The sequence below is a fragment of the Sphaeramia orbicularis genome, chromosome 11 (assembly GCF_902148855.1).
Source record: "Sphaeramia orbicularis chromosome 11, fSphaOr1.1, whole genome shotgun sequence".
Classification (NCBI taxonomy): Eukaryota; Metazoa; Chordata; class Actinopteri; order Kurtiformes; family Apogonidae; genus Sphaeramia; species Sphaeramia orbicularis.
The window spans coordinates 43569715-43597300 of NC_043967.1; the positions used below are offsets into that span (position 1 = coordinate 43569715).

Consider the following 27586-nt stretch of genomic DNA (forward strand, 5'->3'; position numbering starts at 1 on the left):
ACTCGTTTATTGTAGTTTTGCACAGTTGTGGCTCTTGATGCTGCATTGACTGGATGAGACAGCAGGTGGCAGCAGAGTGGTTCAACCTCACGTGATAAACAGGAGAGAAACACCGAGGAAGAGTAGACGAAGAAGAAGGCGACCATGTTGATTTAAAGGAAGAAGAAACACAATAGAGACGATTCATTTCAAGCAAAATTCAGTTGTTTAAGTAATTTCTAAAGATAGAATTGATCACCCGCAAACTTGGCATTCCTTGTAAAATAACGGAGAAGTTAAGGTAGGTTTTCGGTGTCTTCCAACAGTTGAGATGTTAAAAAAACATCCCGGTTGATGTGAGCAGGCTATCTACCGTTAGCGGCGACTGTAGTCATTTTGGCTAAATTAGCCTTGAGGCTAGTGTGGGCTTGCTAATCGCTCCGTGAATGGCTAACGTTGAAATCGAATCAAGATAGCGTTAACAATGTGAAATGTTATTCTTGCACGATTATACACGAATATTGTTTCTTTTTCTACATGTAAATCCGGTGAAAAGTTTAAAACTTAAAAATTGCAGCGATTTAGCTGTCAAAGCTAACAGCTTAACGTTATCTCGGCTAGCTAACGCTAGCTAATGTATTTGTTGAAACGCAGATTCCGTCAACAATAACTTTCTCGTTTGACAAGAAACGTTGAAACTAACATGACTACGTGATTGATTTTAGAGAACCCATACTCAGTAAAGGCTGGTGCTTCGTGATGTAAATTTGAGAAACCAAAACATTTAAGTAAAACTTAGTTGACATATTTTGGAATGTTGGCCAACGAAAAAGCAAACTTAATGGTAGCGGCAATAGTTAATCTACTTCCATTTTATACAATGTTGAAACTCCCCTGAGATTTGACAGGGGAAGAATCAAAGCCTTAACTGTAGGTCAGATTTAAAACCTGTTTCCTTCGCTAATCTGCATCAGGGGAAAGGCTGCCACCTGGCACGTTCGTCTCTGCAACCTTAAACCACATCATTAAGTGAATTAACTGTCCGGTGATCACTGCTCTAAAGTACTGTTTTCATTTTCGGTGTACCTAAGTTATAGTTTACCCGTATAAGCCGTTGTTCCCTTAAGCTGTGAATAGTGAGATAAACCTTGCCGCTGGTTACCAGAAACAAAACAAAAGTTCTCCGATAGGGGTTGCACAACACACTTCAAGGTGTACAAGATGTGACAGAATAAGCAAACATTTGCACAATATATATTTATAGCAATAAATCTTTTCTATTTGTGGGTAGTTGGAAAATATTTCATGACAATATCCTACCTACTCATTGCTTCTCTTGTTTTTTAATAGACTGAAAAATAAGTGAAGGACTGAGCAGCTGCTTTAGACAAGTCCATAATTATTAATAATGTGATGGCAAATGTATTTAATGTTCCCCTTCACTTGAATCAGAGCCTCAGTAAAAATTTGAATGGAGTCTTCCTTTTTATTTTTATTATTTATTTTTAACAACAACAAAAAAAGTCCAACAAATTTAATCAAGGGTTTGAAGTTATGTATGATCCAAAATAAGCTTAACAGAATCCGATATTATTCAATAGAGTATTTCTCTGTTTCTTTGTAACATAACTGGAGGGGATGCTTAAGTAATATTTAACACTGGAATCTTTCTTGTTGCTGCATGAGTGATTAGTTAACCCACTGAATATTAAATGTATAAATCCTTTTGGTTGAATTCCTTTCAGGTGACAAGGTTGAGTTGTTGGCTGACTTTGAGGAGGCAGCGGGTTGATCAAGGCCACACTCACACTTCACACACTGACTTGAATACCTGTGGTTTTCAGGAAGAAAAGGTTTAACACCTGGATTGGAAAGGAAACGTACAGTGCGGACTCCAAGGGGGTGGAAAGCTATTTTGCTTCGGACTACATAACCCCTCGTATGTTTTGTGATTTCAGGATTATTTTTTTTCCCCTACGCATGTGGAGCAACACATACCCGCACAGTGGAAATAAACTAAGAACATAACAGACTTTATGATTTTTTGGGGAATACTTGTACAAAGTTGGACATCCTTTTTTCAAGGACAGAGATATTGAGCAACTCTTATGGACTCAAAGTGGATCCAGGAAATATTGTTCATTTTAGAAACAGAAGTTTAAATATTGAACTAAGATTATATTGAAGAAGCTATTTCCCAAGTTCAGATTGCCTTAGTTGTTCTATTTCAGGACTTGAACCGCTTTGATACTTGTTCACATATAATTTTTCTATATTGTGGGCAAGTATATTCATGCATATGAATGCAAATTTCTCTTCATTTTGAAGAGCCCTTGTGTAAAAACTTGTTTTTTTTGTTGTGCTTGTACGTCAGTCACTCTTGTTGAAGGGGACCGAACTGCACGTACATGTGTATATGTAAATACTCTGAATTGACTTCTGTTGTAAAAGCTTTGGACTTAAAAGATTAGAGAATATTGTTTGTTAATGCTTTATTAAATTTTTTTACTTTTGAAGAGAATTTTTAAAAAGAAAAACCTAAGAGGCAAAAATCTAATACTTTCAAGAAAATTCAACAAAAGTAAGGAAAATAGGAAAAATGGCAACTGCCAAAACGGAAAATGTCGGCCCAGTTGTCATGGGACTGAACAAGCAGAACGGGCAACTCAGAGGACAGACCAAACCAGCTTCAGTCCAGCCAGCTCCCACAAGTCAAGGCAAGAGTTTGGCTCCACCTCAGAAAGCAGGCAATGCTCCTCAAGAAGGAGGAGGCATCAAGTTTGGAGACGACTGGAAGAAGAGCCTAAAGCTCCCTCCCAAAGACAACAGGGTCAAAACCTCTGTGAGTTGAACTCCGTATGTGTCTAAAGTCACTTCAGTTTGCACCTTGTTACCTACTGTTATCCTAACCCCCCCTATGTGTTTACTGCAGGATGTCACATCCACTAAGGGGAATGAATTTGAAGATTACTGTCTCAAACGAGAGCTCCTGATGGGCATCTTTGAAATGGGTTGGGAAAAGCCATCGCCTATTCAGGTATGGAGCATTTCTGTCTGTCGACTCATAGTGGTCTTAAGTTATCTCATCTTTGAATGCAGTATTGGAAACTGCCATTTTAAACACCTGTATAAACAGGTGAATTGTTAGATATGTGAACAAAGGTCCTTCATGAGAATTGCCTTGTCTGATTTCCTAAGTCTCTTTTCCACCTCTGTTCACATGAAACTCACGGTGCACAGCAAACGTGTAGTTCTCAACACAGGGTCCTGTTGTCATTGTTTGTTGAGCAGAAGTTATGTTGCTATATCAACCACCAGTCAGCTATTACATCATTTCAGCGCTCTATTGGCAGTGCAAATGCAAATAAAAAAACTGTTCTTAAAGAGATGCAGCTCTTGGCAAAACTCCAGTGTGGGTAGACATGGTCATGTAGTCACCAGTACCATTTGTTAATTAGATACTATTGAGATGACACAATGAGACTAAAGGCACACATGTTTGAATCAGGAGGAGAGCATTCCCATTGCCCTGTCTGGACGGGATATTTTGGCCCGTGCTAAGAATGGAACAGGAAAAAGTGGAGCCTATCTCATCCCAATGCTGGAGAGAATAGACCTGAAAAAGGACCACATACAGGGTGAGACATAACTTTTCATTTTACGCTACTACCACAGTTTTTCTCATTTGTCTTCGTCATCTATCATGTCATCTTTTTTTCTTAGTCTGTAAGTACATTAGTTTGTAATTGCCTCCACTGAAATCCGTTTTTCTACCTTAATCTAATTTATCGTCTTGTGCAATTTATTCTAGCAATTGTAATGGTGCCCACCCGTGAACTGGCTCTGCAAGTGAGCCAGATCTGCATCCAGATCAGCAAACACCTGGGAGGAGTGAAAGTTATGGCCACAACTGGAGGCACTAACTTGCGAGACGACATCATGCGCCTGGATGAAACTGGTAAAAATTCACATCTGATTTCATTTGATGACTTTTGTCAAGAATAAGCTTTCCATGTACGTCTAAACTCACATTAAATACATGCACAATTTTAATTCTCTTTTCCATCAGTGCATGTGGTTATTGCCACCCCTGGCAGAATCCTTGACTTGATAAAGAAGGGTGTGGCAAAGGTGGATAGAGTCCAGATGATGATCATGGATGAGGTAAAGATGACTGAAACCATATAGAAGTGCAAAAATCTGGATCTAATCAGTCTCCTATAGAGTATATAAAATGTGTTTCATTGCCACAATGAAAGTCCAGCAGCTTGTTTTATAGTTTGGAGTGTAGCCTACTTTGTGTTAAATTGTCTGTTTCCTTTCAGGCGGATAAACTGCTGTCTCAGGATTTTGTGGTGCTCATTGAGGATATCATTAGCTTCCTGGCCAAGAACAGGCAGATCCTGCTCTACTCTGCAACCTTCCCAATCAGTGTGCAGAAGTTCATGGTGAGTAGCCAGCTAATTGCTGCAGCGCTCAGCCAACCCGGTGGCTCCTGGCCACTTGGCGCCACTTGGCTCATACTGCAGAACAAGCTGTTGTGACATTACACCCAGCTCTGTGTTGTATGTTGTATATTTCACCAAGGCTGTCACTGTCTGTAGCAGATAGTCACAGTTTAATTGTTTGAATAGGCTGTGGTTCCATTTCTTCGCGAAGAAAACTGCTGGCTGGTTCAGTGACAGTGTTGACTAGAAATTTTAAGAACTCGCAGGAGCTCTTTTCATGTGAATTTTATGTCTTTAATGCATTTTTATAGATCTTGATTGAATCATAACGTTAACAGGATTTTTTTTTAACAAAATGTATGTGTTTTTGAGGAATCTTGGCTTGAGATCATGATTTAGTAAACTTACAAAACCAACACAGAGCCTATACTCAATAATGCAAGTTATGCAGCTAAGTCTGAATTGGATCAGTGCACATCATTTTGGAGTATGGGCTAACATGGTGTCTCCTAATTTAAAAAAAAAAAAAAAAAAAAAAAGCCACTTCCTAAAAACTGTCTCTGGTAACGATAATTTCATCTAATATGTGTAAGTGCAAGTTTAATGAGATCTAGCTCTGCATTTTGAAGCCTGCTCTACTTCATGTAACTAATAAGGAGCTTTGGGTATAAAGGTTAGAAAAATATAAATCAGTCTTTTTAAAAAGGCATTTTGTGAATGTGTAATAGGACTTAAGCTGTATGTCTAAAGGTCTTAAATTGAACTGCAGAAACACTGAACTAATGAAACATGGGAACGACGGCAATGATGCTGTCATGCTCCTATACTGTTTAAAAACTGTCTCACTCAACCAAAGAGCACATCTCATGCTGTTATACTTGGTTTTAAATAAATCCCATTATACGTTTTGGTTTTTTTTCTCCTTGTGCCCTTGCTTCAGGCTAAGCACCTTCAGAAACCCTATGAGATAAACCTGATGGAGGAGCTGACTCTGAAGGGCATTACTCAGTACTACGCCTACGTCACAGAGAGGCAGAAAGTCCACTGCCTCAACACGCTGTTCTCCAGGGTAACTGACTCATCATACATATCAATGTCTAAACCACTGATGTGTGACTTTTTAAAGCAGTTCAACATGTAAACATTTAGCTGTAAGTGCACAAATTGTGACTGCCCACTTCCTTTAAACAGCAGCATGAGCAGAAAAGGCAACCATATTTATATTTTCAGCAGTACATGTAACATAGGATTTGGATAATAAACACTGTTCACATAGTGATGTAAACTATTGTATTATTCACAGCTTCAGATCAACCAGTCAATCATCTTCTGCAACTCCACTCAAAGGGTTGAGCTTTTAGCCAAGAAGATCACTCAGCTGGGTTACTCTTGCTTCTATATCCACGCCAAGATGATGCAGGTGAGAAACACGGGTCACAACAGAGATGCATTATATTGATATTACTCTTTACTTATTTTCTAAATTTATTTTCTATTTTCTTATTTTGCTTTTATAATGGGTATTTCACGAAATTCACATAAAATGTATATTTTTGTCATTGATATTTGAGTAAATACCATGTGTTACGAGTAAAGTGGGAATAGGTGTATTTCTTTTTACAAAGTAGGTATTGGATAAGTATGAAAGTGGATTGATTCAAATGGTTTTGCATTGGCTTTATGAGAGTCAAGGTGATTTAAAACGGTGGATTCAAAACAATTCAGATTTATTTTGGGAGCAATTATTTCAATTATATTGTCTGATTATGGGGTTAGTGGACAGAGGAGAGAGAAATACAACAAATATAGGCAAACACTGGGAGGGTTGGAGTTCAGGAATAAACAGAACCAGAAATATTTGGAGAAAGGTATGAGACGTAGAGGATTCTTGAGCCAGTTTCAACCCATTTGGCAAGAACTTTTAATGTTAAACCACCAGCACTGCTCTGCCTCATCATATTACTACTTTCATTAACACAAAAATGTTGTTTGTCTCTGCAGTTGTCTGTATTAAGGGGTTTACACTTGCCACCTGTCTTTCTTAGCGTATTTTATGTTTGTTGTTTTCAGGAATATAGAAACCGTGTGTTCCATGACTTCAGAAATGGTCTGTGCAGAAACCTGGTCTGCACTGGTGAGTCTCTTTTTGCATAGTGAGACATTTCAGAAGAGGCCGTCTAATTTTACACAGTGGTGGTGACACTCTAATCCCCTGTCATCGTTCAATAGATCTGTTCACCAGAGGTATTGACATCCAGGCCGTCAACGTCGTCATCAACTTTGACTTCCCCAAGAATGCTGAGACTTACCTTCATCGTATTGGGAGATCAGGCACGTTGTTTTCTTTTTTGTAGTTTGCTTGTAGAGTGAAAAAATGGAACATAGTCATGCTAAATTAGAACATAAACAGACATGGAGTCTCTTGACTTCAGCTCAGTGCGATTTTGCTGTTTGTTGATTTACACATGAACTGAGCAGTCTGTTAATGTGAGATTTTTCTGTGGTATCCATCTGCCACAGTTGAACGTGTTCCAGAGTGAGGATCTTGTATTCTGCTGTAGAGAGAATCTTGTTTTGACCATTGAAAGAAATGTGATATATGGACATCAGGAGTAAAGAATACTCTCTTCCTTTTTAGGGAGGTTCGGTCACCTGGGCCTGGCTATCAACCTGATCACGTCAGAGGACCGTTTCAATCTTAAGGCCATCGAAGACCAGCTGGTGACTGACATCAAGCCCATCCCCAGTAGCATCGACAAGAGCCTGTACGTGGCCGAATACCACTGCTCCAACGCTGACTGTGATGTGGAGGAGGTCGAAGAGAAGTCAGGACACCAACAGGACAGCACCTAAAACAGGTGAGACACTGAAAGAAAGTCAGCACTAGGGCTGGACAATGTAACTAAAAAATACTCATAGGAAAGTTCTTAATGTCTATTGATAGTTAATGGGGATTTTTAAGAACCTAAAGATGAGGAGAAAAAAGATGGAATTCATCCACTTTATTTGTCAAAACACACAAATACAATAGAAATATACACAATTCGACAGAAACACCAATTGATCATTGCTGTTCAGTCTCAGATATATCCAACACAAATAAAATACACAAGAAGTTCAATAATATTAACTGTAAGTGAAGTGAGTCTCCCATTTCTGCAGTAATAGTAGCAGACTAAAGTCAACACTAAACTGCGACAGTATTAATGTAGCAGTAGAATGGATGGTTCAGTTGAATAACACATTCACCAACCAGAAAGGAATCACACTTCAGGTTTGTCATTCAACTGAACTACTAGTGAGCTTTCATTACATTTAAACAAACTGTGTATTTTCTGCAGCGAATGGTCTCTCATTCAAATCAATAGCAGAACAAAATAGCTGCTGCTTATTTCACATGCACCATGTCTGTTATTATCTTTAACACTTAGAGCCCTAAGCATACTCACTGTGACAGAACATAAACACTCGAAGCATTTCACTCAAGTAACTCTGTAAAATGTATTACTCAGTCACATCATGTTTGTTTTCTCTGTAGATCATGCAATTCCAGTAAAATGGCCACAAGACAGAAGATAAAATGAACCATATTATTATAGTAGTTATCATGTTATCCATGTATCTCTTAGAATTTAAACATCACTGAAAATGTATGAAATATTGCAAAATGAAATTAAACAGTTTTGTCAGTGCAATTTATGAAGTATCTGACACTAGTGCATATTGGAATGATTTTATTGCCCCTATCTCCAGCCTGCAGTATCATGTCAGTGCATGGAAGAGCTGTCGTCCTAACTGTAGTTTTATATTTCTTCTAGGACAGTTGGATGCACCAGGCTTTTGCACAGACATCAGCGCTTGCACACAGGCTTCAGGCAACTATTCAGTTTCACATTTCTTCCTCTTTTAATTTCCCGCCTGTCAAGCGGATGTTAAAGCTCTTTTCATTTTGAAGCACCTCTTTAGTTTTACCTTTTAAAGTAAGCTGCCTCATTATTTTCCTAAATTAGATGCGAAAGTTAAACCATATTGTTTTGCACCAAACTCGAACTGAACAGAGCATCCTGTGTATGAGCTTAGAATATCTGACCTTCTCCCACTTTTCCAAAAATATACATCAGGCAAATATCAGAGCTGTTTTGAGCCATTGACAGTTTCCATCACCAGCCGCAAGGTTGGCTTCCTCTTTAATGTTACAGTAATGCGCTGAACACCAGCCCTTGTTACGTCCACTTACACTGCTGTTGTCACTTAAGTGCCTTACTTACTCCCATGTGCACTCATCCATTCATAGCCTGCTGTTTCCTGTCATGCAGCAGAGTACGAGCACAAACAAGACAAATAAAACATAACCTGAATTTTTGTTTAGCATCCATTATGCAAGGGAAAAAAGGTACTCCTGCTGGGAGGTGTCACAACACGACTCCTTGAAAACATCCTGAATGTGAACGTTTATTTTTAATGTGAACGTTGCAATAAAAAATAAGGGCAGCTTTATTTAAATACTGACTGTTTTCCCTTTCACTATGAATGATACATGTGCAGAGTTTTAACAAAATGAGAGGACTACCTAAAGACAAAAGCCCCACACTGGTTCAGACGTTTGGCTGCACAAACAGCATGGGAAACAAACGGCAGCCTCATGCTGTTACATTAAAGCCGTCAAAGGTGATCTTACCACAGACAGCTCCTATCTGGAGGCTCTTTTACATAGAGAAAAACTTCACATTTGGTTGGTGAATACTGTAAAAACCCATCAGCCACTGCAGCTGGTGGATGGAAACTGTCTTTTTATTCTCTCTTGTTTCGGTGCATTGGCGGTTGGTTCAGAGCAGCTTTGAAAAAAGAATCCACATTTTTAACCTGATGCAAAGGAGATGAATTGATGGTTATCACATGTCCAGAGTTATTGGTGCAAAATGCTGTGGTGTAACTTTGTCATTTTTCTCTTTTCCCCATTTAAAGATGAATTACATGAGCATTTTTTTCGGATCCTGAGCTAAAACTCAGGCCCCATCATAACAAATTGAAGTTGGTGAATGTATCTGTTGCCAAGTAAATGTATATTTTGCAGCCCAGTGGTTGAATGCCAAGCTCTTAAGCATTGTTGTCATTTGTGTTGCTGCTGCTCGATGATCTATTCAGTAAAACTCGTCTTCAGAATAGTTTTGATTTCATGGAACAGTAAAAGCTCTCGTGGACCGCAGGGTGATGAAACCTGCTCAGCCTTTGAGGACCACTTCAACTTGTAATTGAGTTATGACACAAAAAAAAAAAACAGAACAAATAGTTTCTTTCTGCAGCAGCAGCCATAAACCTTTTCCTTTTTGTGTATTTTTTGTTGTTTTTCCCCTGGCACAGCTTTTGTTTTCTAATTCTAAAAATGTGAGGATGATCTTTACAAGGGGCGGGCTCTGTGTTTTGAAAGCAAAATTGTAGCATCTTTGAAAAGGCAGCTGTGACTTTTTTTTGTCCTCCCCTTACAGAGCGTTACTAACGATAAAAAAAGACATAAAAAAGAGAGTATTTTTGCTTTTAAGACTTATTTTTGATGTTGCTTAAAGCAGTTTGGAGGGGGCGGGGGCTCTGTGAAGGTGAAATCCTGGAGGTTTTTCGGGTGGGTTTGCAGAAGCCAAGTGTTTATCAGATGCTCTGTGGAGCATCTTGAATCTTTCCTTCTCTCTGGTACTTAAAGCTTCCAGCAGAACAGTGAAAACGAAAAACCCTTAGTGTTTTAAGTGCGAGAGAGAGAGAGAGCGCTAAGTAATACACAGGAGGGAGTTTCTGGAAAGCGTTGAAGCACTGTGATCTTCTTGAACCTGTTCCATGTCGACGTGACAGATGATCAAAGTGCTGTGATTTATTTTCAGCAACTCAGTCCATTTCCACTAGGGCAATCTTTATACGAGGTGTTGTGAATCATTTTGAGGAAACTAAATTGTAAATGATTCATTGTTTACACTAGTCGTTTACAATTACACAAAAAAGAAAATACTTTGCTTCATGGGTGGTGGAGATTTTTTTTTTTTTCTTCCTTGAAATAGGTTTTCAGGATTTACATTGAAGCAAAACCAAAAAGTGGAATGTGTGCATGAGTGTGAAAGTGTGAAAGAGACGGTGAGGTGTGTGTTTGTTGTGTGTGTTAAAGAATGAGGGATGTATGTTTGAGTTTTAAGAAATACTACGATTACATGCAGCTTCAACTGGTGTTTTAGAAAATCGTTTTCATTCAATTGGAACCAGCTTGATTTCCTCCTCAGTGCAAATTCAATTGTCGCTGCATGTAAACGCGGTTCAAGCTGTCTTTTTTTTTTTTTTTCATGTGCTTTCATTTGCAGATTCGTCTTGTGCGTTTTTGTTGGCGATATGCAACGTCTTAAATATCTGTATGGGTGTTTACAGTTGTCAGGGATGTGACTTCTGTTTGTTTTTTTTTCCCCAATTTCCATTCTTCTATTGAGTTTTCTAGACATTTAATTTCTAATGACAAATGACCACTTTACTGTTCTTCTTGATGTTTTGTGTTCTTAAGCGCATCCCTGACAATCATTCCCTGATCTCCTTTGTGACCCAAAAGTCCAAAAAAAAAAAAAAAGGCAGAGATGCACCTAAAAATAAAATACATCGCAGTCAGTTCATAGGGTAATCAGATGTTTTAGGCATCATCTTGAAAGCAGCAGTTCAATCCAACTTTGGTGTTGTTTTTTTTTGCGGAGGGGTTACTCGCAAAAATAGCAGCATGAAGTAGGGTTGAAACTCTTCGAGCACGCAAAAGTAATGATCTGTTAGACCTCATACAGTCACAAAGGAGGTTTTGACGAATGCAGTCATGAATGTTGAGTTGATTTTTGTCATCTGGTGGTTGTCAAGACGTCTTTGTCTGTGTGTTTGCGCTCTGACCGCACAAGTCAGGAGTGCTTAATGGGGGGAGGGATATTTGTCAGAAACTTGTCTCAAAGTATCTGTTAAAAAAAATAAAAATAAAAAAAAAAGAAGGAAAAGTTTACGAAGAGGGTGAGGATTTGGGTAGAAATAACTCGAGGCTCAGTGAATTCTCAATTAGTATTAAAAATATAAGGGCCTCAACTGAAATAATAATGGCTGATGTTGATATTAATGTGCAAAGCTGAATTTGAATTGGATCTCTTTAATTTGCTGCACTAATGTAGACTCACCCACGCTTCAGACCATTTCAGCCAGGTTAAATGTTAAAATTGGCACAATTGATGTTAAAAATAAATAAATAAAATTTAAAAAATAAGCGGAGAATAAACTTATTGCAGTATTTCCCCTTCAGCATGGATAGAAAACAGTGCTCTGTAGACTCTTAATCAGCTTTTTAAAAAATTGTATTTATTTTTTGGCATAGCAGAGAATAATATAAGCGTTTTCTCTACAATTTGGAAAGAATGTGGTTCTAATTGTCTGTCATCCCAAAGGAGCTTCAGCATCCTGTGGATTTGATTTGTTTAGTTTTTATACCTCATTTCTCCTAAAACAAGTCAGACAAGTTTTAAAAACCAAAAAGCAGATGCCATTTGCTAGTCAGTAACTTTATCTTCTGTTATTGTCCTATTTTCTTTCCTTCCTGATCTGATTTTGATTGAGTTTTATTTCAAAAGTGTCATTTACAATGCTGAAGTAATGTTTTTGTCCCCCTTTTTTTTCTTTTCTTTTTTTGTTCTTAAAAATGCAGTAAACTGAAGGTCGAGATATTCAACAACTTGTGTTAATCACTGTCTCTGTCCTACTGTTGTAAAGGTGAAATACATGCAGGGTTTTGAAAATGAATAAATTGAACTGAAACATACATGGCTTGTTGTGTTTTATACTGTCTTTGTGCATAAGAGCAAAGTTTTTAGTTCATGTAGTAGAGGCTGCCTACAGGGTTAAACATGTTTAGAAGAATTTATTCTTCTGGCAAACATGTTTTAGTTTGTTTGTTTTAATCTTGAGCTGTCCACTCATATGTTGCCAGGTTTTGAACGCAGTTTTACAATTATAAACCAGTAGAACTGTCATAGATATTGAAGTCACAAGGATGATCCGTTTCTGTTCTCTTCCTAATTCTTTTACCTGTAAAATAAGTGTTATATGTATATAAACATAGTAAGACACATATACAATAGGCCTCATATTTTTAATGATCGAATGGGACTAGTTTTTTTTTTTTTTATCAGAGTACAAATTTGAGGCATCTAATTTAGCACATTTTTTATGCATATTTATACTTCTACCCCACTATGTATAAGGTAGAGAGAAATATTTGTACCATTTACTTCCCAAATACTGTGACTGTTTAAGCTGTTATCAAAGGACAAACATGTAAAAAGGATCTTATAGGGAATTCATTGCGGATTAAATTACGAGTGAAATACACAAATAGCTGAAATGACCTCAGCCTTAAACATCTGCAGAACGCAAATGCGCATTAATGCAGCAATAATATGAATCAAAAACACACATAATGATGAAAGGACACATGGAGCATCTCAATTCACAATTGTTACTACTGCGTTTGAAACAATTAAAATGTGCTTGTATTTCTACCACTGTTTAATTAAGTATCTTATTTAAAAAGATACTGACATATTCGTCTCGTCTCTGCTTAGCTCTGCTGTGCTTATGTTCCAAGTTGTGACATGTGGCCTCTGCCGTTTGACCTTGAAGGTGTTTCTTCTCGCTAACCTGTATCCAACTGACGGCGCTCCCCACCAATCAGTGATCTCCAAATGCTAAATTCCGCCCCTCAACAATTAGCGAAGTTTCCGTTAACCAATAAAGCTTTAGTGTTAGAGTGACGCCAGGACTGGAGCCACGCCTTTGCGAAGTTGGGAAACTGCTTTGACTGACAGGTGTTTCTTCCAAGCATTTGTAAGAGGTGCCGACTATTACCCAATCACTTTGCGCTGCAAGAAAAAGGCGGGTTTAATGTCGTTCGTCTTCTTCGTCGGTGCTGACAATTTCAACTTCCGGCTGGGTCGTCCTCTGGAACTACAACGTGAGTAGCAGTCATTAGCTCTGTGTTTTATGTAACAGAAGGTTTCAGCTGACTGAATAATTATTTTAGAGACTGATTACAGCCGCAGACTGATATTTGGTTCGCCTAGTGTTTGCTGTTTGTTTATGGCTCTCGTTGAGAGATAACAATGAGGCTACTCTAGCTAGCCTAGCTGCTAGCCTAGCTAACGCCAGGCTGACTTGTATCTAATTAAGACAGTTCCATTCAAAACATCACACTTATCTCACACAATTCAGTATAAATTGGTGTATTTTTATTCATTGTCTTCTCATATTTCATTATATCAAAATAAGCTGTTACTTAATTACCCACTGCTAACAGTTTGAACCTCGTTTGAATGAGATGTGTGATCTGTGTGAAAGGTTAGATAACAAACACACCCCATCTGTTTCATTATTTACTCTGATCAATTGACTGTTAAGAAGCAGCAGGTAAACCTTGTACAGACTGAGGCAAAGGCTTACAATTCAAAGAGGGGAAAAAGAATCTAATGTCATGCAGGCAGGATGATATTTCTGCTGACCTTGTGTACATTCACTGTGAATGGACCTGATATTTTATACCTAAATTGTTTTTTGATAATGTTGTTTTTCCATATTTTTTTCCATGTTTTTCCACATTTAGCTGTTCGCAGTTTTTATTCTTTTAATTTTCTCTGTATATTCAGAATGGGGAGTGTTTTGGCTGCCAGCTCCCCCAACCCTCCACCACCTGCCTCTGGCAGTGCTGCAGCCCCTGGGTTGACGGTGCCACCAGGCTTTGGGATGCCTCCAGTTTCCTCCATTATCCCTCCGTCTGGGGCAGATTCAGGGCAGCAACAGGAGGTTGAACCCCCTTTACCCAATCCAGGTGGATTTGAAGAATGTCATCGTAAATGCAAAGGTAAATGGGGAATTGAGATTATTCCAGTTAGACTCCAGTCTGCTCTTCAATATGTTATAATAAACACATATTCACTCCCTTGTATGTGTCTGTCTTTCCAGAGGTTTTCCCTATGCAGATGGAAGGAGTAAGGCTAGTTGTCAACAAGGGCCTAAGCAACCATTTTCAGGTTAGTTTACATCAGCACAAGGACATTTTACCACAAATGTTTATACTTTGGCATCACTTTGTTGACTAATGGTTCTAGCCACAGAAATAAGACTTCAAAGCTCAGATTACTAAGACTTTGACCCTTTTATAAGTTGCTTCATTTGACTGCATACAACATTTAAAACTGTTCATTAACCTTCTCTTAAGGTGAATCACACTGTGATGCTGAGCACATTAGGAGATTCAAGCTACAGGTTTGGTGCTACATACGTCGGTTCCAAGCAGACAGGTCCAGCAGAGGTATGCTCCAGTCAAGTCACTGTCGTTCTTACCTTCGGCATTTTTATATTGCTTTTGTTTCTTATTTGATTTCTTCTGTGTTCAGTTTTTTCCAGTCATGGTGGGAGACATGGACAACAGTGGCAGCTTAAATGCTCAGGTCATCCACCAGATCAGCCACAGAATACGATCCAAACTGGCCTTCCAGGTAAACCTGAATTTGTTAATTTGTAATTCTGTTTAGAGCCTCAACATTATTTCAAAAGTCCAAGTTGTTATAGGCAATGATTTAAAGAAATAGCTTCTGTAACCTCAGAGGGGGTAGAGTTTTGCAATAAGCTGTGATGTTTGTACACCCTAAACAAGAAAATACGCCGTCTGTCCCCATCCCCCACCAATACACGCTGAATATATTAAACTCGTTGAGTTTGAAGACTTTATGTATAGGTGTTTTAAGTAGGAAACATTCAAGAAACTCCAGTCAAATTTCCTGCACCTAGACATGAGGCTTGTTTTTTTTTTTGTTTTTTTTGTGCAATAAAAGTGTCAGAAAATGTCTTTTTTGCCAATTCTTTTACACCTTTTTTCAGGAAGAACTTAACTGTAAATATCTAGCCATTGATTATCATTATTATATGTATTAAATGTTTAAAACAGTATATTATAGCAAAAAAAAAACAGACTTGCATTTCTTATCATATTTATTATGAAAAACAACTGTGAATGTTCAATTTTATGAGATTAAAGAAATAAATGTATAAAAACTATAGAAATCAGAAAGTACAGATAAAGACAGTGGGACAAAAGTGAAGAAAAAAAAAAAACGTTTGAACTCCACAAAAACACCGTAAAACACATCAGTAGAACACCCCAAAAACAATACTGTCACTACTATATACAAATGTTTACAAGAATTCACAGCAAAAACACTGCTAAAATGCAGCTAAAGGCAATTGAAATCTGTCGTCTCTGTGTTACCACCTGCACTCTGCTCTGCCTGCTCTTCCCCACTGAGCTCCACTGACTTCCACCCCTCCCCAAAAGGCAATGCGGGCTTCTACTGTAAAGTTTTATACAGTGTCGGAAAGATCAGAATAACAGCAGCTTTTCGATGTCATCCGAATTTTGTGGATAGCAAATGCCCTAAAGTGCAAACTGTAGCACCGATGATAAAGCTGCTGCAACCTGATGTTTTTTCTGCGCATGTGACGTTGTCCTCCTCAGACACAACAGCATAAATTTGTGAACTGGCAAGGTGATGCTGAGCTCAGAGGAGAAGATTTTACTGCAACAGTTACACTTGGAAATCCAGATGTTCTTGTTGGTTCTGGTGAGCATACATCGTGAACTGGTTTAGATTACTTTCATTATTTTATACTCATCTGTAACCAGTGTTTGATGTGAGCCTCTTGCTGTCAGGTCTTGTTGTAGCACATTATCTCCAGTCCATAACACCTGCTCTGGCTCTGGGAGGGGAGCTGGTTTATCACCGCAGACCAGGAGAGGAGGGATCAGTGATGTCTTTAGTCGGCAGATACACAGGTTCAACTCTGAATATTAATCTGGGCTTTGGTTAGATTTGGTCAGAGTTTTGTTATCCTCCTGACTTCACCTCCCTATTCACAGGTAACAACTACATCGCAACACTGACCCTCGGCTCAGCGGGGGCTCATGCCTCATATTACCACAAAGCTAATGAACAGGTAATGATTTTTATCTTCCCTTTTCTGCTGACAATTATGTGCATACCAAGGTTATAATGGATTTGCAATCAGATTATTTATTTAGGTAAAAGACCATATATTTGTAATTCCTTCAAATTAAATGTGTTTTTTTACACTTTGGCCACAAAGAGTAGGATGTGGTTTAGCCTGGATTTTCTGACTCAGGTTTGGTTTGACTTTGTCCTTTCACAGCTGCAGGTTGGTGTGGAGTTTGAAGCGAGCAGCCGCATGCAGGACACCAGCGTGTCATTTGGCTACCAGTTAGATGTACCGAAAGCCAATTTACAGTTCAAAGGTACAGTGTGTTTACTGTGATGGAGAAGAGTTAATTATGACTTTTGACAGTTTTATAGAGAAAAAGCTTGATCCTGAGTGAAGAAAAAAAGAGTAAAGCTGGAGCACACTGATAAATTAAAAGCCCTTTAATGGTGCAAATAGTGATGCTTGGACAATACTATACTTTCTTGAGTCTCTCACTCCACCTCTTCTACTTTTTCTTTAAGTCTACTGTTATATGCATCTCTACTAGAAGATGCATTGAGAACCCTTCTCTATTTGTTCAGGATTGTTTGTCTTTTACTTATCCTTTAGGTCAGTAACTAGTAAATAAGACACACCATCACATTGGTGCAAAAGCAAATATCAATACATTGTTGGAAAACAGTTCTGTTATCTTGCAACAGCCTGATTCACCCAGAAATGTGAAATAAATGATTTAATGTTTGGCTGTTCATAAATTCGATTAGTTTTAATATGAGTATTTGGCTAATGTAAATAACTGCACACTTAAAAGAATAGGAAAATCAGATGTGAAGTTTATATTGGATAAATGTAGTAAGTGGAAATGTGTCTTAAACAACAAAATGGAAAGCAAAATTAGAAAAATGCGTGTATTTTAGCAATAGACGAAAACCTGAGTTCTTTTTGACTTTTTCCCCACTCTCTTTGAACCATAAACAATTAACAAACCACATTGTTACTACTGTCATTTTTGCACTCTGCATTTATTTTTAAGATGCAAAAGAACAGAAATAAAATAAATGAACTATCCTTTACCTGTTTACTTTAAAGGAGTGTCTTTTTTATGTTGCCTAGTAAATGTCAAGTAATTGTAGGTGTTTTTGTTTCTTTTTGTGATTTTTTTTTTATAATAATGTCGTCTAACATCCTGTCTTTCCGTGTCTCAGGTTCAGTAGACAGTAACTGGATCGTCGGTGCAACATTAGAAAAGAAGTTACTCCCTCTGCCGCTCTCCCTCGTCCTCTCTTCCTTCCTCAACCACCGCAAGAACAAGTTTCAGTGCGGTTTTGGTGTCACTATCGGTTAAACTTGGCGAGCGGCGGGTTAACATCCCGCAGATGGACTTCATAAAACAGACTCTTGGATGAATAGACTTGACCATCTGACCTCTGTAGCAGACTGATTATTATCATATTATTACTGGATTCACCACAGGGTTTATTGAATCACTGGAAGGTAACTATGTAAATCAAAAAGAATTTAATCATATTAACGATCACAAGTGTAAAAATTGTGTGATCAATCCAGACTTCCAAAACACATTCAACCCGATAGTAGAAAGATTAAACTCATCTGTTGTAAAGCAGTACACAAATACAGAGCAGTTTGTTTCAGTGCCTGTTTGACTTTTACTTTTTCTTTTTTTTTTTTTTTTTTTTTTTTTTTTTTACTGTTAAGTCTGTTGGCATGACGTGAATGATGCTGTCATTTTCATGTTTTAGTTTTGTTTTTTTTACAGAAAAGTTTACCAGTTAACAGAAGGGGATACTGTAATGTGTACGATGTTCACAATCCATCAACTTATTTTGTTGCCTTTTTATGTTACATACATGTGGAACAGTAAATGTATTACCTGTATATACCTCTTGGAAACTGATAAATACCATTTCTTACTAAAACGGTCCCATTTCTTAATTTCATTCCAGTCAGACAACATGAAAATACAAACACTGATTAATATGTGTCAACACAATCTAATGTTCACAGTAGGAATAATATTAAACATTTTTCTAACTATTTAGATGAGTTGCCATTGTTATATTAGTAACTTTTCCGTCCTATACTTAACTGTGAGAGCTCAAGGATATGTAGTTATATTTAAAATATCACCAAAAATTTAAATTATTTTTATGGTATACATTTAATTCAGTCACAAACATCTGAACTAAAGTTCACATGAAATCTACAACTTGTGAGTCTTTTAAAAGTAAATATTGTAGATTAAAATTACCTGTCGTGTTTTTTAGTCAAACAATTATATATTCTTAGACTCCGAGGTGCCGCCAACCACAGCTACAGCACCGAGGTGAAGGGTGTCACAACAGGAGTGGACCTTTGTACTAAACAGAGTGTAGTTTTGAGGTGTGTGATACTACTGGCCAGATGCCTAATTCTGTTAAACTGGAAAAACAAAAATCCTTCAACTCATCAGGCTCTGTTGAAAGATATTATACAATACTTACATTTGGAAAAAATCACATTTTCACTAAAAGATAATACAAAGTAATTTTATTCAATTTGGCAGCCCTTTATAGATTACTTTAAAATTAAATAAGTAGGCAGACCCCCCCCCCCCCTTTTTTTTATATGTGTGTGTACGTGTGAGTGCAAGTCTCAGAGGATGTAAAATCCAAAAATTACACAGAACAAAATGAGAGTTAAGAGTGGTACTGAGTCTTGACAAGATGCTTTGATCTGAAGTTAAATGCTTTGTTTTCAGTTTCAGACGCCTGTTACTAAATGTTTTGTGCCTTTGTGGATCCACTGTGATCTGTAAGCTCTAATGCACATGTGTAAATGATAAGATGAAGCACTTATTTTTCTTGAGAAATTTCTGGTTCATGGATTTTCAGATTATTCACATTTTTGTGTAAAGCTAGTTTTCAAATGTAAATATTTTCATATTCTAATTTTAGTTTATTGCACTAAAACTAGAGAACATTTTTGGGTTGTCATTACTTATATGTTATGTTGTTATTATTTTACTGGTCTGGCATATTTGTTGTACGTGGCCCCTGAACTAAAATGATTTTTACACCTCTGATCTAAGCCACCATGTAAACTATGATTTAGTCAAGTTGAATAATTCATGAATAATTGTTGGTGCAACCTGAGTTATTATGAAAACAAATGTCTGGAGAAATCTTTTACAGTAGATAAAATAAGATGATGAAACACAGACTTCATTGATGCATTTTTAATAAATAAAAATACATTTGTTAGAGATGAAATAAATAATTGCAGGTAATGAGGTTGGTGTTGAAGTCCGTTTACTGGGTCCTCCTGGTGAAAGACTCCCAGAGGGCGGTCAGCTGAGCCTGGAGGTCCTGAGCGCTGGAGTCCAGCTTGGCCTTCAGTTCCTCTCCATAAGGAGCCAGACTCTGCTGGATCTCCTGGCTCTTCTGGTTGAACTGGGTCTCAAAATTCATGGCCAGGGGGATCATGCTCCTCTGAAACTCCTCCAGACTCTGGTCCATCTTCTGCTTCATCTCTTCGGTGTAGGGGACCATCTGGGCCTGCAGCTCGCTCATTTTCTGATCCATCTGCGTCTTCAGCTCCTGGCTCTTCTGCATCAGGATGGTCTTCAGGGCCTCGGGGTCCATGGACTCGGCATAGGGGGTCACTTCTTTCTTCATCTCCTCCACCTGTTGCTGGATCTTGGTCATGAGTTCCTCGGCGTAGGGCTGCACGCTGGTGCTCAGAGTGGTCAGGTCGTTCTGCAGACGAGTCTTCAGCTGCTCGGTCTCCTGGTTGAGCTGATCCATGAGGTTCTGAGACAGAGGAGCCACCTGGGCCTTCAGAGCCACGATGTACTGGTTCACGGTGTCAGCGCTCTGGGAAATCCTGGTGCTGTCGGACACAAATGACCAGTGATTAACATGGTGATGCTGAACACTGAGGTCACATCTGAGGTGTTTGACTTAAGTATCTCCTCTTCATGCAGCATCATATTTATAGTAAAACTGTGTAATATCTTTTCACAATGTCACAACAATGGGTTTAATGTCAAGTGAATCAACTAAACCACAATTTCAAATGAGCAAATAAGAGAAAAGCACTGAAATGGAAGATTTGGCTGAAAAAAGACAAGCAACAGTGATTGTCTAGAATTATTTCAACTTAATTAAAGACAAAAAACTTCTCAAACTCTAAAATCACTTCAGAAGAGCTGTCACTGACCTGCTTTTATGTTATAGAAATATTTGTTTAACAGTAAGTTCAATGAGTCTTTTAGTGAAAGTGTCAAGTACAATATATGAAGTGAAAAAAAAAACAAAAACATTGCAATGCCATATTTTTCTACATTAGAGGCAAATATTGTACTTGTCACTCATCTAGATTATCTGACAGCTGTAATTAGTTTTACGTAAAGATTTTTCACAATGTCTAATATAACAGGCTTTAAAAATACAACACATTGTTCAAGATTAAAGCAGCCTTTTCCAGCTTTTTAGTATTATTCCATATTATTAAATGCAGTGTACAGCCAAGCTCATGTGTCTGACATTTCTGATTTGCTAAAAGTTCCACCAAATAGTGTTTTTTGTCTAAATGTCTCACATAGTTTCACTGAGATAACTGTTCAAGTCTTTTAAATTCTCCACAAAAACCAAGACAAACGTGTGTATCCAAATATCTATGAATTCAGATTTGTTTGGTAGAAAAACCTGCTATAAAGAAGTTCATATTACTTTACAGTAACACGCTGATGCTTCACTATTAATAATCTATGTCAAATTCATTAACTTTTCAGTTACATGGACTTTTAACTTTAGTACTACATTTTCCATCGCTGTATTTACTTTAGGATTTGACTACTTCTGCTTAAACATAGTATTTCTTCCTCTGTCCAGCCTCTTTGACACATTAAGACTCTTACTTCAGGTCCTGTCCCATCTCAGACTCTCTGATCTGCCTCAGGGAGTCTTCAGCAGTGAGGGTCGCCTTGGCAACGTAGTCCCAAAAAGCATCTTTGACCAAGTCCAGCTGGGTCTTGGGCTGCTCATGCCACACAACGTTGGCGTTGCAAACTGTGAACAAAACATCAGATTCAGAACCTGCTGCTGCTGCATGAGAGTTTAATTACGAAAGTCTAAACATGACTCACCAGTGAAAACACAAAGTGCAAGAACCGCAAGGACCTTCATGATGGAATCTGACTCTGTTGGGAAGAAAGAGAGTCCAGTTTTACAAAAACAAATTCACATTTCATAGCCTGAATCTGCTGATAGACTGAATAAAAGCTTTTACCGTGCAGTGGCAGCTCGACTCTTCTCGCCTCCTCGTCTGACTGTGTGTCATCCTGAAGGCGTCTCACAAACTTTTATAGCTGAAATGAAGGACAAAGTCCCTCCACTGTTGCCTCGCTGGACACATTCTTGTCACTGCTGTCACTCCACGTCATAATTTAAGACATTGTGCATGGTACTTCCCATTTTTGCTTTCTGATTGCTTTGTAACCTGTTGCACTGAAATAGACTCATATACAGCAACAACTATACGGACTAACTATACTATATTAGATTCAGTTTAATTCCATCTGTAATCTAAAACTACACTGAAGTTTGTGTGCAGTAACTGAACAGAAACAGAGAGAGGTGCTTTGGAAAATTTCTAATTAAAAGACCAGAAGTTTAGGAAGGGAAATTATTACCCTGGCCCCCAAAGGGGAGGCAAGGGGTATTGTTTTTGGTTGGTTTTATTTCTTTCTTTGTTTTTTAGTTTATTAACACTCTAGCAGCAAAACTATTGGTTGAATTCATACCAAATTGGGTTTATAGATTGCCAGTGATCCAGAATAGATTTCATTACATTTTGGGAAAAATTGTTTAAAGTTTACATTTTTTATGAATTTTTAACATCTTTTTTTTCCCTATTCGCTTATAATGGGCAAAATTTTAAATGTCTGTAGTAGCAAACCTATTAGTTGAATTCATACCAGATTGGGTTTGTAGATTGCCAGTGACTCAGAATAGATGTCATTACATTTTGGGAAAAGTAGGTCAAAGTTTAAATTTTTAATGAATTTTTTACCACTTTTTTTCTTCTCCCATTTACTTATAATGGGCGAGATTTCACATGTCTATAAACACATCAATTTAGTTTCAATTTACTTTAAACTTGGCACATATATAGAGGTAGTTGATATGCTGACATCAGCTGGATCGATGCCAAAATAAGCTACAATACGTGCGAGGGGCCGGGTTTGTTATACCTGGCACCACTTGTTAGTTATGTTTCTTTTAATTTATTCAAGGTGTATGTCTTTCGGATTAATTTATCATACTTTTACATGGCTATATAAATAACATAAACTATCTTCTTAAGGAGTCAGAGTCTTTGAACTCTACTGGACAGACAAACAGCCTTCTATTAAAGCTGTTTTTCCCCTCATTTAAGGTCAGGGCACAAACATATGCAAAACATATAACAATTTTTAAAAAAAAAAAGAATATTTCTGGAAGACTGTGAATGCTCATCAGAGTAATGTGAAATGTTTAAGAGAGGCCTCAGTCATAGGAGATGTAGACAAAAATGAAGATAAAACAACAAAATAATCATGTAAGAAGAAGGAAACTAAACTGTAAAGGCCTTATATGCAGCCCATCCTTATTATTATTATTCCAGTTTTTAATCTTTCTGATCTTGCTCATCTTCATCATCACATCATCCCCACGTTCCTCAGTTCACACTTACTCTTAAATAAATAAACGAATAAATAGTAAAAATATTCCACAAAATAAACAGTAACAAAGTCAACGGAAAGTCCTAATTATCAACAACTTTTTAAAGAGATAAAATATATATTCAAACATGTAATTCTGAAATATCTCTACTTGTTGGTGGAGTTGCTGATTTACTCACAAGTTAGAAATTATGTTGTTCTCTTAGAATGTGATTGACAGATGCTTTTATTCTATGTTGTTTTGACTGTGCATTGTTGTTTAAAACTGTAGATATTATGTCAATTTGGGTCCTGAGGAGACATTAAACTGATTTTTTGGGTCCGGAGCTCAAAATGTTCCTCATTAAGTGTTTTGATGCAATGGATCGAGAGCATGGAGTAATGGAGTCTAGAATCTCCTGTGGGTGTTGACCTGAACCATGGTGAACATACAAAGGTGCATCATAAGTTTAAAGAGATCACATTAGACCAGGTCCAGGTCAGAGGCTGCAGTTCACATTCATCTGACCATGTCACACCACCAGAGGTATCACCGTCCTGGAACAGACACTACATCAGGGTTTTCCTTCAATCTACCAGAAAATAATGAACAAATAAATGAATGAATGAATAAACAGTTGATACTGATAATATGGATGTAATCTAAACAAAACAGTTGACAAAGCTGATGTAAAGGAAACCAGATAATTTTAAAACACCACAAACTTCTGTATGGTTCGTTTAATACTGAGTTACCACAAAGTATGTGTTCAGTGACTTTAGTTTTTGAAAGTTTTAAATCACAGGTGTCAAACATGCGGCCCAGGGGCCAAATGCGGCCGCCAAAGGGTCCAATCCAGCCCGCAGGATGAATTTGTGAAATGCACAAATTGCGCTGACGATATAAACAATCAGTGGTGTAAAAATCATTTTAATTCAGGTTCCTTATACAGTCCAATTAGATTTCAAGTGGATCAGACCAGTAAAATATTATCTTTATAACCAATAAATAATGACAACCCCACATTTTCTCTTTGTTTTTTTTTTGGTGTATAAAAGTAAAATTACATGAAAATGTTTACATTATCAAACTATACTTTTACAAAAAATGTGAATAACCTGAACAAATGGAAATGTCTTAGAAAAGTAAATGCAATTTTGCCAGTATTCTGAATATTACTAAATGTTTTGTGTGATTGTAACGCACATGTGTAAATGATAAACTGATAAACCGAGACAGAATATTGTGAAAATTGCACTTGTTTTTCTTCAGACAATTCAAATTGTTCATGTTATTCAGATTTTTAAGGTAACTTTGTAGATGTAAACCTGATCATAATATAATTTTACTTTTTTCCCTGTTATTATTTTACTGGTCCGGCCCACTTGAGATTAAATTGGGCTGAATGTGGCCCCTGAACTAAAATGAGTTTGACACCCCTGTTTTAAATGAATGATTGAGTAAAGACAATAAAGCAATAAAGACACCTTTACATCCAGTAATAATAATAATTACATATAATTACAGCAGGTTGCCTGGTTTTCTGTACAAAGTACATTAACACAGCTGATAGACAGATAAACTTGAGTTACCTCATAACCTCAACTTTATTCTGGGATAAAATTAAACATGCACATTTTCATATATAATGCTAAAAAATGACTGTTTTCTTTGCTTTTCTCCAAATCTCATGTGATTTTACACTTATTAGTAGTTTTATTCCATTTAAATAGATTTTTGATATATCAACCTCGTTGCTTTAATTAAACATCTACCTTTGAGCATCACTCAGGTTCTTGGTTTTAACCCAGTACTGACTTAACAGTGAGTAATATAATTGTGATTACTTTTATTATTGTATTTCTGCACATTTATCTTCATCATTTGTTTTTTTTATATTTATCTTGTGAGTCTATTTGGTTTCTGTTACGTTAGTTTTCTTTATTTGAAGAAGTATTTTGTTCATATTGTATCAATATAATCAATATTAACTGTTCATTCTTTCATTTGTTTTTCATTTTCTGGCCCTACTTTTCTTGTCATTTTTTTATTACCTTACATATCATTCCCTTATCATCCATTTATCTTTTTCTTTCTAATTTGGCTTACTTTTATGTATTTTCTTTTCCTTTTTTTTCTCTTTTTTTCTTTCTATTGTTTTTAAACCTATTTGCATTTTTTTTTCTTTAATGTTGCAGATGATAGTGTTTTCATGTTCACTACAGAGCCTCTGAACGTCCAAATGGGTCACATCTGATGCTGTTGAAAAGCTGATAAACTGCCTTTTACCTGAATTATTTCTATGTATTGATAGGATTATTAATTCAACAGTTATTACACGTTTTAATCTCAGTATTTGCTGTTGATCACCAGTGGCTGTTTAGGTCTTTGAGGGTTCATTCCCTGTGTGTCACCTCTAATTTGTCGAAAGGTCTAAACCTTGTGTGCGTCACTTGAAAACAACAGGGTTATCAGCGTTTCCCTCCTGAGACGCAGACTTTAGCTCCTGATCTTATCGACTCAACAGTCAGTGAATGAGAAACAACGTTCAGCTCAGATCGTCTGCACATCAGGTGGCACAAAGCGATCAAAGTCCTGCTCACACTTCACTGACCTGTAGAATAAAGACTGTTTCAGGGTTTGTGCATCAGTGCGAGTGTGTTTACCTGCTGCGTCTCGAGTGAATTGGTCGAAACTATAGAAACTGTAACATGAGGCTCTGTTATCTTATCTGCTCTTTTACTCTGAGTGTAGAAGTGTCTGTGTCACAACCTTATTTACACATTACATGTGAATAACCTACATTCATGTCGTCTCAGTGGTATACACTAAGTTCAGTTCAGTTAAAACCACATTAAATCAGTGTTTTAAAGGCTTTATGTAATAATGAAGTGTTCTTTCAATAATAATTAACCAGTTTATTTAGTTTGTTTTATTATTTTAGTTAATCGTTAGCTATATAATCTAGTACTGGTATGCTTTATCTTACTTTTACATTGAAAAAAAACCTGATATTTGTTTTTATTACATGTCTTATTACATCTAGAAGACAAAAACAATATATAAAAATAGGACCAAGGGTTTTGTTGTCCAGTGGTTCTCAATCAGGGGGTGGCAGGGGGCGCAAACACTCTCCCGGGGGGCGCAAGCACATGGAGGGGGGTCGCAAGTGATATTGTCGTGCGTGTGTGCGTGCAGGTGTATTAGTGCCTACTGTTGTCTGTTGTACATCACAATACAACTTTATAAATCACTTAGAAAAATTTGTGGGACCAGGGGGTGGTTGCATATCGTCCAGCACATTGTACCCCCCTCACCCCCCTCGAACACAGGGGGGCTCATGATGCTGTTAGTGGGGCGTGGTTCAAAAAAGGTTGCTGTAGTCCAACGACATAATTTAAGACATAAATTGACATTCGTTTGACCTTTCAAGGTCACTCAAGGTCAAAGGTCATGACACCAAATGAAAGTCCATATGTGACTTTCTATCTATTACCAATAGTAATTATATCAATATCTTCAACTGTTTGGAAGTTATAGCACTTTGAAATTTGTTCCATTATAAGCCAACAGGGATTTTTAAAATGTCAAAAATTCATTAAAAAATTCAAAAATCAGTATTTCTCAATTCTTTTAACAAACTTAGACCTTGCCCCAAGGAACCTCTACTATGAATTTCAATTGACTGTGGCTGAGTGTTTTGGAGAAGATGCTTCTTGAAAAATTGTTTACAGACGGACGGCAACTGATCCCAAAAGTCCATCAGACCTTTGACCATTGGACTAAAAATGATTGGATGTGACATGCAAATTTGTAATCAAGAAGGTGGGACAAGAGAAAAATGACATTTCAGGGGGATGGTAGAGATCTATTTAGTTGTTGTTTTTTTTAACGTTCTGTTTACTGGTTTTTGTTATTTTTTAACATATAAAAAAACAGAATATAGTTTCGTCATATGATACAAAAGTCCAACACACAGACAAACAACAAGTGGAACAGCCCACCCCCCCCCCCCCCCCCCCCCCCGGCACACATCCCCTCCAAATCACAGGAAAGATAAAAATAAACAAATAAATAAACAGTAAATAAATACAAAATAAAAGTACCAAATTCCCACTTTAAATGTTAGGGGGGAAAAAAGTATAACAAAATACTCAGTCAAGAGAAACATGACAGATTACACTATTAATATAGATCAGAAAAGGAGTCCATGTCTTTTCAAAAGTGTTCGAGGCTCCAGCTAACGTCAAACGAATTTTTTCTTTTTTGAGAAAATAAAGTACTTCCTTGATCATTTTGAGAAGGTTGGTGGAGATGAGGATTTCCACTTTAACAATCTAAGCCTCCTGGCCAATAAAGATGTAAATGCAATCATGTCTTTATTAGCAGAGGAAAATTTAAATGGAGCAGGTACAA

The 27586-nt window shown here is 37.3% G+C and overlaps 3 protein-coding genes across 4 annotated transcripts; 2 read left to right on the forward strand and 1 right to left on the reverse strand.

Annotated features, from left to right (window-relative positions):
• Positions 1-109: 109 nt before the first annotated feature.
• Positions 110-12237, forward strand: LOC115427985 (probable ATP-dependent RNA helicase ddx6). Of its 2 annotated transcripts, none has more exons than XM_030146743.1 (13): positions 110-280; positions 1725-2821; positions 2912-3016; positions 3488-3617; positions 3791-3937; positions 4049-4143; positions 4305-4427; positions 5368-5496; positions 5731-5847; positions 6498-6561; positions 6657-6758; positions 7066-7285; positions 8246-12237. In XM_030146743.1, exons 2-12 carry the CDS (start codon positions 2579-2581, stop codon positions 7278-7280), a joined length of 1470 nt encoding a protein of 489 aa, XP_030002603.1. In that variant the 5' UTR covers positions 110-280; positions 1725-2578; the 3' UTR covers positions 7281-7285; positions 8246-12237. The 2 variants fall into 2 exon arrangements, with proteins under 2 accessions (XP_030002603.1, XP_030002604.1); XM_030146744.1 differs by having other exon boundaries at positions 8251-12237.
• A 1087-nt stretch (positions 12238-13324) lies between these two features.
• tomm40l (translocase of outer mitochondrial membrane 40 homolog, like) lies at positions 13325-18403 on the forward strand. Its single transcript, XM_030148084.1, has 10 exons — positions 13325-13428; positions 14117-14331; positions 14433-14500; positions 14689-14781; positions 14867-14968; positions 15985-16090; positions 16180-16302; positions 16387-16463; positions 16677-16779; positions 17672-18403. Exons 2-10 carry the CDS (start codon positions 14118-14120, stop codon positions 17809-17811), a joined length of 1026 nt encoding a protein of 341 aa, XP_030003944.1. The 5' UTR covers positions 13325-13428; position 14117; the 3' UTR covers positions 17812-18403.
• A 1371-nt stretch (positions 18404-19774) lies between these two features.
• LOC115428650 (apolipoprotein A-IV-like) lies at positions 19775-21656 on the reverse strand. Its single transcript, XM_030147800.1, has 3 exons — positions 21613-21656; positions 21385-21535; positions 19775-20354 (listed from the first exon to the last, which is right to left on the reverse strand). The coding sequence occupies exons 1-3, from the start codon at positions 21650-21652 to the stop codon at positions 19775-19777; spliced, it is 771 nt and encodes a 256-aa protein (XP_030003660.1). The 5' UTR covers positions 21653-21656.
• Between the last annotated feature and the right edge of the window lie 5930 nt (positions 21657-27586).

Bases quoted from the DNA above. Each gene is read 5' to 3' on its own strand.
- LOC115427985 (XM_030146743.1), top strand. From the start codon at position 2,579: ATGGCAACTGCCAAAACGGAAAATGTCGGCCCAGTTGTCATGGGACTG. The intron at 3,938-4,048 runs GTAAAAATTCAC...CTTTTCCATCAG, and splicing joins CATGCGCCTGGATGAAACTG to TGCATGTGGTTATTGCCACC. The intron at 6,562-6,656 runs GTGAGTCTCTTT...ATCGTTCAATAG, and splicing joins CAGAAACCTGGTCTGCACTG to ATCTGTTCACCAGAGGTATT.
- tomm40l (XM_030148084.1), top strand. From the start codon at position 14,118: ATGGGGAGTGTTTTGGCTGCCAGCTCCCCCAACCCTCCACCACCTGCC. The intron at 14,969-15,984 runs GTAAACCTGAAT...TGTCCTCCTCAG, and splicing joins GATCCAAACTGGCCTTCCAG to ACACAACAGCATAAATTTGT. The intron at 16,780-17,671 runs GTACAGTGTGTT...TCCGTGTCTCAG, and splicing joins AGCCAATTTACAGTTCAAAG to GTTCAGTAGACAGTAACTGG.
- LOC115428650 (XM_030147800.1), bottom strand. From the start codon at position 21,652: ATGAAGGTCCTTGCGGTTCTTGCACTTTGTGTTTTCACTG. The intron at 21,536-21,612 runs GTGAGTCATGTT...TTTTGTTCACAG, and splicing joins TGCACTTTGTGTTTTCACTG to TTTGCAACGCCAACGTTGTG. The intron at 20,355-21,384 runs GTAAGAGTCTTA...TGTGTCCGACAG, and splicing joins GAGATGGGACAGGACCTGAA to CACCAGGATTTCCCAGAGCG.